We start from the raw sequence: 10,510 nt of genomic DNA on the forward strand, positions 1-10,510 counted from the left end.
CCATGCTTAGGCTCTCTTTCACTTTCCCTGTAGACTTGCAACTTCCTTTGTTATATAATAGATAGAGATGTTTAATATGGTTGGTGAACATGTTGTTTAATAGATAGAGGAGTAATCTAGTTATTTATTAGTAGTCATATATAGATATGGTAGATAAATATTATGAGTATTTTTTATAAAATATAAAAGTTTGGGGTAATTTTTGAATTATTTAAAATTTCCAAATACTATTTTTTCCCCTCCCTAGGAGCCCCCACCCCCTTTTGCTCCCTTGGTGACTTGAACTCGCAACCTTTGGATTGGAAGTGAGGGGTGCTTACCATCCGAGCAACTCCCTCTCGTCAAATTTCCAATTACTAGAACTTGACCAAAAACTATTTTTTTCTAGTATTTGGGAACTTGAAATTCTTGACAAATATATTTTTCAAGTTATGTAGCCAAACGTCACTGACCAAGTTTTCCCAAGTTTTTCTCTGACCAAGTTTTCCCAAATTTTATTTGGGGCCAAACGGGTCTTCCTTAGAAATGCAGTGCCATTTCAAGTTTTCAAGCATTTCACTTTTAAGTAAAACTAGTTTTCTGACACGTGCGTTGCACGTGATAACCAGTTTCAAAAATATGTGTTACAGTAAATAGTATTGCTTATTTAAGCAAATATATGAATAATAAGCTTAGCAAAAAATAATATTGCAGATTCTTTTGTGAATGTTCAATGTTGATCGGCATATATATCTCTTATTCACGCAAACCTATGAAGATAGTCAATGAAAATTTTTATTAGTTAAATGCAATTATGTATATATTTCTTTCAATTTGATGAGGTTCAATCATGTTATTAGTCTTATCTCACTAATATTACCTTGTAGATAATATTTGTTTTGTATTTTTCTTGTCATCTAACCAAATGTGCTTTGCATGTGTATTCTACGTTAAATTGGTTAGATGTCATATGAAAATGTGAAGAGAACAACTACATTTTATATATTCACATATTTTCACATTTGTTGTAATTTTTGTTTAAGAAAAAGAACTCGGAACATTTTAAAATAATATATTTTGAAGTTAGAAGATTGCGTTAACTTGATAATACATTTGTGACATATATAATAGTTTAATTTAAATACAAATATCTACCAAAAATATAAATATATATTTGCATTAATGAAAATATTTATCTCATAAAATTAGCTATTAAATAAATAATAAAAATTAAACTAATACAAACTTCAACTGGCGTTATTACAAGTCATATGAACTTTTCTTTGTCTAAAATAATGAAATATTAAGAAATAGTAAATAAGTAAAACAAAAAGGGCAATGTTTATATAGTAATAACTATTTTGAAGCAAACTTCTTGAGAGTCTAAATCACATAAGTAGCATTGATAAATAAAGTCATTCTTTTTTCTTGAGCATCAAAAACAAATCGTGACAATTTTCTAAATTTTGGAAAATGATATTCAGAAGCATATATCTACATCACAAGGGAAATTGTTAACAAAAGCAAATGAATTTAGACTACATTATGTTAACTTCATATATTGGAACATTACATACTAATGTATATATTAAACAAAAATAATAATTATTCTATTATCAAAACTATATTATTTCTCTCAAGTAGTTGAAGTTATGGAATATACCCTCTTAGGATAGAACAACTTACTTCATTAGTATAGTGGTACCTCATATTCCGCTAAACTGCGAACTCACTCAACGACAATAAATCACACAAAAAATATTTAAATGCAAGAAGAAGAATAGAAGATTAGAAAAAATTGTGGTTGAAAAATGAGAGGAAGTCCCTCTATTTATAGTCAACAAAGGGTAGTAAGAACAAATGTTTTTTTTGTCTTATATGAAAAATCATGACCGTTCCGAGAAGGCACTACAGTTTGGAAAAGTCACAACTTGTTGAAAAAGTCACAACTCTTTGGAAAAGACAATTTATTGAAAAAGTCACAACTCTTTGGAAAAGTCACAACTCATCGAAAAATCACAACCCTTTAAAAAAAATCACAACTTATCGGAATAGTCACAACTCATCGAAAGAGTCACAATCTAAGTTAGGGATATTATAGTAATTTAACATTCAAGTTAGGAGTTCATGCTTTTAAGGTAATATAGAAGATTATTATTTTTTATTAGTCACTCCGTATTCAATGTTTGTATTAGATCTCAATCAAATCTAAATTCTGTACTGCATGACTCATTTTGGGGATGATGCTCCCAACACAATTTTCTTCATATCCAAGGCTTGAATCTAAGATTTGTGATTAAGAGTAAAACTGTCCCATCACTTTATGTAAATAGTTGATTGTTTGTTTGTCGACAGAAAGTAATTACTACTACATGAGAACTTCAGATGTTTAGGTCAACAATTTATTTCTCACAAGGTGAAATTGTTCAACAAACAAGTAGATCACAACCATTTGTACATAAATTGCAACAGTTAGTGTAATATGACATTGTACTGATGGTTGAGTCCCTAAATTGTAACATTGTTTTGTTTGAATGAATTTGCTTTCAACGTCATTTACTTGTGGATTTGCGAATAAGAGTCACCTTCTTATCTAGTACGTGCACCACGATAGACTCCACATCTGCAATATTCAGTTGAAAGCTTAAATGGATCAATATAGGAATTAGGATTATTACTTAGCTTTCAAAAACACTGTTATATTTTTTTCTTAACTTTTTCCCTAATAAAATAGTCGCTCCGTTCTTATTTATATGTCATTCTAAATAAAAATAGATAATCCTTAATATTTGTTTTTTCACAAAATCAATGCATAAATTCTTTCTATTTTACCTTTGAGAGTTACTCCTTTTATTTATCCAATCTTGACTTGTTACTTGTCCCTTTTCACTTGTCCTTTTTGACAAATCAAGAAAATACAATATTTTTTTTTATCTATAATACCCTCAATTTATTTAAAGAGTTGATGTTTTGAAAAAAAAATAGAATCTCTTTGATGAGTAAATTGATTTTGGAATTCTATCGATTAATAGGGGAATAATGATAAAACATACTATATCAATTATTATTTTATTAATTGTGTGTCAAGTAAAAAAATGGATAAATAATAGGGACGGAGGGAGTATTGGCTTCGAAATCATGAATTTAATCATGTTCATTAGTCAATTTAATTAATTAAAATAAATAAATTATGTTCATTTATTGAAACTTAACTTTAAGAATTTTTATTAAATAAGAATACAATGATAAACTTACATAGGATTTTAAGAGATGTTAAATCTAAAATGATGACTTATAAATAGAAACGGAGGAAGTATATTTCTATGCACAATTTCAATTTTAAAAAAAATCGAACTTAAACTTTTTTTTCTTTCAATTATCACATTATTTATGATCAAACACATACAAAATGTAGAGATAACTCACCTTCAACATTTGAAATTACACTAGAGACTCTGTTTTGGCAGTTGGCGCATCTTAGATCTGCATCTAATACCACTTCCTGGATCTGCATTTCATCACCAAAAGCAATCAACTCAAAGCTTTATAATATGATAATTATGTAACTTTTTAGATTAACAAGTCTATTAATTTACTAATAGCAATATAATCACATATAAGGATTTCATTTTAAAATACACTGCAGAGTATTTACTCAAACTCATTAAAATAGTCAATGTGATTGTAACTGATTTGGTCACCACGGTTGTTAAAAAAGGGAAAAAAACAGGAATTGAGAGACAGATCTATTGGTGACTGAGAATTTTAGTAGCTCAGTTGGTTGGCTATTTGAACTGTGACCGATTTTTTCTAAAAAAAAAGATGTATTGGTGACTTACCAGAGGAAGTGCCAAACATTTGGTGGAAGTTTGAGGAAGTGTCAATCTTTTAGGCTTGTTTTGGAGTTTGAGTCTAGAAAGCTCCTTCTTAGCCCAAGAAACCAGAGCCATCAATTGATTTTATCAATGGCAATACCTAACTTAAAGAATTTTGTCAATGGCAAATTATTCAATTCTGAGATGACAAATTGTTATTAATGAAATGTATAAATTGTTGTTGATGGAGAAATTCCATCTTTTAGAAGCTACCCCTAAATTTAAGCCAGAGCAAGAGTGATAGACATTGCACATACAAACCACCACATGTTTAGAGGACAAAGTGACATTAAATCTTGACAAAGATGCTTACCTCTTGAAAAGGAGCCCCACATGCATTATTTTCCCAATGCTTTTTTAGGCCCTGACATTCATAATTGTTCTTTTGCATTCATTTCTTTGTCAATAATTCTACACATTAAAAGCAACTGTTCATTGAAAATCAGATGTTGGGTTGCTCAATTTTTTTTTTAAATAACTCGGTGTGTAGTATCTATTATTAAAATTTGATTAAATTTAAATTTATGTTGAAGAATTTCACATAAAAAAGTAAAACATTTTTTAAGAAAAGGCGAATTCATACCCAAAAAAACTCAAACCTAAAACCTCTAATTAAAATAATTTTTTTTTTACTGCTCCACCGTTATCCTTATGGATGGTCATGGGTGAGCTCTAAGCAGGGCCGGCTCTTGCCTATAAAATTTTAGGCATTGGCCTTAGGCCCCCAATTTTTGGGGGCCTCAAATTTTTATAAATAAAAAATTATGTATCTTAACCCCATTCAAATAGAAGAAATTAAGGAAACATTGTTTTGGATTCTTACATTTTCTTCGTTAACACTCACATTATTTATCCTTTGTAACTCTTTTTGCACTCTATTTCTTCAAATCTTTGATAGTTAGAGTAATACACTCTCAAAAATATGAATCAATAGTCGAAAAGTGTTGAACAAAGTGCATTACAAATTCTTTTTTTTAATTTATTTGTTAATTTTCATATTAAAGTAGGTATACCAAGTTATCAACTTTTTGAATCAAATTCTATGATTCTAACTCTTATCTTTAAAGTTTATCAACTATTACTTATAAAATTGTGTTAATAATTCATATAATAATTGTCTCAATAAAAGGATGTTTTTCAATGTTGAATTGATAAAATCTTACTTAAAACTAATAATTAAAAAAAAGTGTTTGAAATATCATTTATATAAAAGATATTAAGTAGTAATTTACATCTAGAAATTTAGAAAAATAAATAGATATAGATAAAATTTATATAGATTTTAGGCCTCTAATAAAAATTTCGCTTTAGGCCACAAATTATGTTGAGCTGCCCTTGGCTCTAAGTAATGCATCCTCACCACATTAATGAGGATGTAACACAAGTACAGAGTTGGTAGATCAACCGACTTTCTTATGGTGCCAAGTGATATACATTCTCTCTCTGTTTTTGTTAGTTTACCATTCTTAAGAATAGAGTATATATTTTTATTTGTTTAGTTTAAAAATCAGAAAATATTTTATTACCTTTTAATTATTTTTTACATATTACTTTCTTTATTTCAAAAGAAGTGAATTGGTAATCTTTTTTCATAGATCAAAATTAAAAAAATTGTATAATGTTCAAGAAAGTTATTAGAAATTTCTTTTTTTTTTTGCCCCTTATTAATATTTTCTAGGTGATAATTTCAAGAGAATTAATCGTTCATATTTATAATTTTACTTTGAACTATTTATATTTTCAAGAATAATTTGAAAAAATAACTAAAAGCGCAAAAGGAGAAAGTGATGTTCACTTTATCTCCTAAACTTCTTTTCTTAATGGATATTCATTACATTAACAATTTACTTATTTTCAAATGAAGGAGTATATTATTCATTTCCCAATATTTTCAAATGAATGAAGGGAATATAATCAATATACTCTCTTTGCTCTAATTTATATGACCCATTTTATTTGTAAAAAATATTATAAGTTACAATAATTGATAATTTAAAATATTTAAAAGATATATGGAAAATTTAAAGTCAAAAATAGATTTATCTGAATTTCAAAATCCAAAATATATCATATATATTGAGACCGAGGGAGTAATAATTATAAGTGTAATTTCTCTGTGCACCGACAATTAAAAGATATTTACAATTATTAAAATAAATAAATGAAGTAGCTAACTTACTACCACGATCCAAGTTACTCGAAAATGTAATTAAAAAAATTATCTACCCCATAAATGTATATAACTTTAATCTAACTTAAATCCTTAAACTAATACAAGTAGTCCTAATTGTTTGTTCTGATACCTTGTCTTATAAGATGCTAGGTAACACCCACTTTCTATTATTAAAAAAATCTAGGCTGACCCCAAACTGCTAGGTATATAGTGTTTATTAATTAAAGAGAGATGTCATCATTATTAGGTGCATGATGATGGAACATAATAACTAAAAGGAAAAAGTAATAGTCTAATTTCATATTAACTGATTTTTTTGGAGTCTTTTTATTATTTTAAATAATTGAACTGTTTAAAGTTTAAGATGTATGTTTGATTTTTTTTTTTTATATTTATCCTTTCCTTTTATGAAGTTTGATATTTTCTAGGAGATAAATTACAGTACATGTAAAGTTATATTTATGATTCCACAAAATCTAATAATGAAAAGTAAGGTTTAAATTATATCCTTAAAAGTTTGTCTTAATAAGTGTGCATGCATCACAAATTTAGTTAATATGAAATAGAGGGAGTAGATTGGAACGCTCAACAATTCTTTTTCATGTTGTCCCCATTAATATTCAATCACATATACCAACTAGGTAATTTGTCCGTGCTTCGCGCGGTCATAAATAATAATTGTATTAAACTTGCAAATAATCATTTACTAATATCCATACATTAAAAATAATGGAAAATAGGTTCTTAAAAAATATTAGCAATATTTCCACATGAATTTGATTATTTGTCATTATCACATAACTCAAGAACCTCTAATGTAACATCTCGCAAATTGAAATAACTAAGAAGAAGTTAAGAATTGGAAATAGTTATTTTTGGAAAGAATATAAAAATCTGGAAAATTTGTTAAGTCTGTTAAGATGAGTTTTTGGTCAACTTCAAACGACCATAACTCCTAGCTCAGGATGGGTTAGGTAGGTTTCCAGATATCGTAGGAAAGATCTTGGAATAATCTTTCCAACGCCGCTGAGTTTGCACGATTCCGAGTTTGTATGAGTGAGATATGCTCATTTGAAGTTGGGTTGTTCAAATAAGGAAAGTCTAATCCAGATTTTTGAAGGGCATTATGGTCTTTTCCATACCCATGACTTAATTTCATTTTTTTGGTAATTAATTGGGGTCTAAAATGATAAGATTCAGTTTATGCTTTTACGATATTGAGTTAGGGTTTTAGAGAAGAGAAAAGGAGAAGAGAAAATAGGAGAAGGAGCAAGAATCGTCAAGTTCTTCAAGAATCGTGTCACGCCCCGAGCCTACACCCTGAGCGGGACCGACACCCGGAGACCATTGCTGGCCCCAAGAGAACCCTTGGCCTGACTTTCTAACTCAGCGGAAACCTAACTCAACAGAATAACTCAATGCAATGCAGGGTTATAAAACAACTTAAACTGATAAAAATCTGGCCAAAAAGGCAACTCGTGTCTCAAAATAGAATATTTACATAGATGAGAGACTCAATACTAACTGACTGACTGTCTATGAAGCCTCTAAAATACAGAGATGGATGTTGTGACAGACCCCGCAACATCCTAACAAAACAAAACTAAGAACACAAAATAACAGAGTCCTCCCGAAACAAGGAGGCTCACCACTGACTCTGTAGTGCTCAGCTGGATCAACGGCGTGCTGGATGCTGATCCTGGGTACCTGCGTCTACATCGTCATAAGATGCAGGCCAACTGGCATCAGTACATTGAATGTACGAGTATGCGAGTTGGTAAGCTAAAACAACAACTTAAGCTTGAAAGAAATACAAAGGAACTCTTACCTTGGTTCTGCTCGACTCATGAATAACCGAACTCAATATAAAGCAATAAAACCCATGCAATATATATAAATCTTGTAAAACATTGTAAACAACTTAGTTCGTTAAGGATAAAACAATAACAAACTCAACTTTACTTATATAAAAGTAATATAACTTTAGTGGGAGATTTTTTAACCGACAACCACCACTATGAGCCCTAGTGATGATACAACATTTTACGTCACGTTGCCCAAGGACCATCCTATACCTTGCCGTGATATAGGACCTTACTTAACTTAGTGGATCCACTAGCTTAATCTTACGTGATCATCTAAAAAGTATGACCCGTTAAATCCCATGTTTGGCTACATGGTTCTTATGGGGAGTTGAGTTAATATGAACTCGTGTCCCCCAATTCGGTGCTCAATACTACTCCCAAAATACTTTAGCTCATAAGTGTTTTAGACACATCTTTCTTTAGTTTGAGATAATTGCTCAAAATCTAGCCCAAAGGCTCACTTGGAATCGATGTTCCTTTTTCTTGAAAACTAGCCCAAAGGCTCTTTTGGAATCATAGTTCCTTTCTTACTCAAATATAAAAACATTTATAAACTTCTTTGGGAATACTTAGTTCCCTAATAACTTTTGAGAAATGAACTCAACTCTATACTCTTGGCTTAACTTGAAACTCTATACTCTTTACTTAAATTTAAACTTAAGCCTTAAACAAAGTTAAAACATTTAACAAAGACTCTTCAATAACTTTAAAGACTTGCTTTGACTTGCTTCTTAACTTCTAAACTTGACTTCTAACTTCACTTGACTTGATCCTAAGTTTCTTCGAATTGGAGTACGGATTCGAGGATAATGATCTCATGTTTACGGATGAATTCGTGATGTTTAGATGTACCTTAGAGTGTTGAAAACAACTATAAAACATAGGTACATTACCAAGGAACATGTATGAGAAATTGGGGGATGAAAGGGAAAACTTGGCGTCCTTGGTGCTCTGAGAGGAGCGGAGCGCCAGACCCTAAAGTTTAGAGGGACAGCTGGGGCGCACTGCTAGGCGCGCCGCCCCAAGGGGAAAAGTTCATAACCCCTTTTGGGGGGCGCTGGCAGGCGCGACGCGCCACCCCTTTCCCCAGAAAACTCGACTTTTCTCCTTCATTTTTCCAACTCTAAACCTCCTTAACTTCAATGGATCCAGCCCCAAACACTTAGAATCATAAACCCCTCAACATACAATAGATTTCAACTCAGCGCGACGCGCCACCCCTTTCCCCCAAAAATCCATCTTTTCTCTCTCATTTTTCCAACTCTAAACCTCCTTAACTTCAATGGATCCAGCCCCAAACACTTAGAATCATAAACCCCTCAACATACAATAGATTTCAACTCACAACCCAACACTATGATCTCACATACCTTAATGGGGATCACCCCCGACGATATCCACAACGATCTTGACGGACTCCTTGCTCCTTCTTCTTTTTATCCTCTTCTTCTCCTCTTCACTCAAAAGCCCTAACTCTCACTTTAAAAAGGGAAAAACTGATTTAAAATCAGTCTAACACCCCAATATAACCCAAAAGAAATGGCTAGGGAAAAGACCAAAATACCCTTACAAATTCGGGTTAACTTCCCTGCCAACAGCCCAACTTCCAAAGGGCATAACTCACTCATACGAACTCGAAATCGAGCAAACTCGGTGGCGTTGGAAAGATCATTCCACGAGCTTCGCAAACATAACTAGAAATACACCTAACTCATACTGAGATAGGCGTTATGACTGCTCAAAGTTGTCCAAAAGCTCATTTTTTCCCATACCAAATTTTCCATATTTTTTTAAATTCCTTCCAAAATAACTATTTCCAATTCTAAGCCTCTTCATAGTTATTTCAAATTGCCGGATGTTACAAATCGCTTGTGGATTTTGTCAAGAGGTGATCCCTACGAGGTATGTGAGATCACATAGCGTTGGGTTAGTTCACTCAAACGCCAATCATGATTTATTTCAGCAAATTTAAGTTCTTGAAAGCATAGAAATTGAGTTCTTGATGGATTTGTTGAAGTTCTATTGAATTCTTGATTCGTTGAAATTGTTGAGGAGTTGTTTGATTCGAATCCATGATTTTAGGTGTGAATTCGATTAGAATCTTTGATATATTGATGATATAGTTTATTCTAAGTGTTTGGGGAAAGAACCAAGTCGAATTAGAGGGTTTACAGATGAAAAACGAAGAAGAAAAGTCGGGGAGCACCTGGGTAGGGTCCTGGGGCGCCGCCCCTCTCAGAGCCCCAAGTCACTCTTTGAATTTAAAGGGCTGGCGCCCCGCGCCTCTCAGAGCGCCAATTCTCTTCCCATTCCTTCCCCATCTTTTCGTACTAGTTCCTTAGCAACACACCTATGTTTTCTAGTTGATTCCAACACTCTAAGGTACGCTAAACATCATGAAATCATCCATAACATGAGATCATGAACCTTTAATCCATAATCCAATTCAAGGAAAGTTAAGATCAACGTCAAGAGAAGTAAGAGTCAAGTCAAGAAGAGCTCTTAGAGTTTTCCAAATATTTTAACTTTGTTTTAAGACTTAAAGTTCAAATTGAGTAAAGAGTAAAGAGTAATGATTGAAGTTCATTTCTTCAAAGAAATATATGAGGACTATGCAT

At 31.6% G+C, this 10,510-nt stretch overlaps 1 protein-coding gene across 2 annotated transcripts; it reads right to left on the minus strand.

Annotated features, from left to right (window-relative positions):
• Window positions 1–2,365: 2,365 nt before the first annotated feature.
• On the minus strand, window positions 2,366–4,244 carry LOC102601342 (uncharacterized). 2 transcript variants are annotated; one of them, XM_015302944.1, is made up of 4 exons: window positions 4,168–4,244; window positions 3,819–3,954; window positions 3,406–3,487; window positions 2,366–2,602 (listed from the first exon to the last, which is right to left on the minus strand). In XM_015302944.1, the coding sequence occupies exons 2-4, from the start codon at window positions 3,927–3,929 to the stop codon at window positions 2,532–2,534; spliced, it is 264 nt and encodes an 87-aa protein (XP_015158430.1). In that variant the 5' UTR covers window positions 3,930–3,954; window positions 4,168–4,244; the 3' UTR covers window positions 2,366–2,531. The 2 variants fall into 2 exon arrangements, with proteins under 2 accessions (XP_015158430.1, XP_015158429.1); XM_015302943.1 differs by lacking the exon at window positions 4,168–4,244 and having other exon boundaries at window positions 3,819–4,120.
• Between the last annotated feature and the right edge of the window lie 6,266 nt (window positions 4,245–10,510).

Source organism: Solanum tuberosum, unplaced genomic scaffold, assembly GCF_000226075.1.
Source record: "Solanum tuberosum cultivar DM 1-3 516 R44 unplaced genomic scaffold, SolTub_3.0 scf00391, whole genome shotgun sequence".
Lineage (NCBI taxonomy): Eukaryota > Viridiplantae > Streptophyta > Magnoliopsida > Solanales > Solanaceae > Solanum > Solanum tuberosum.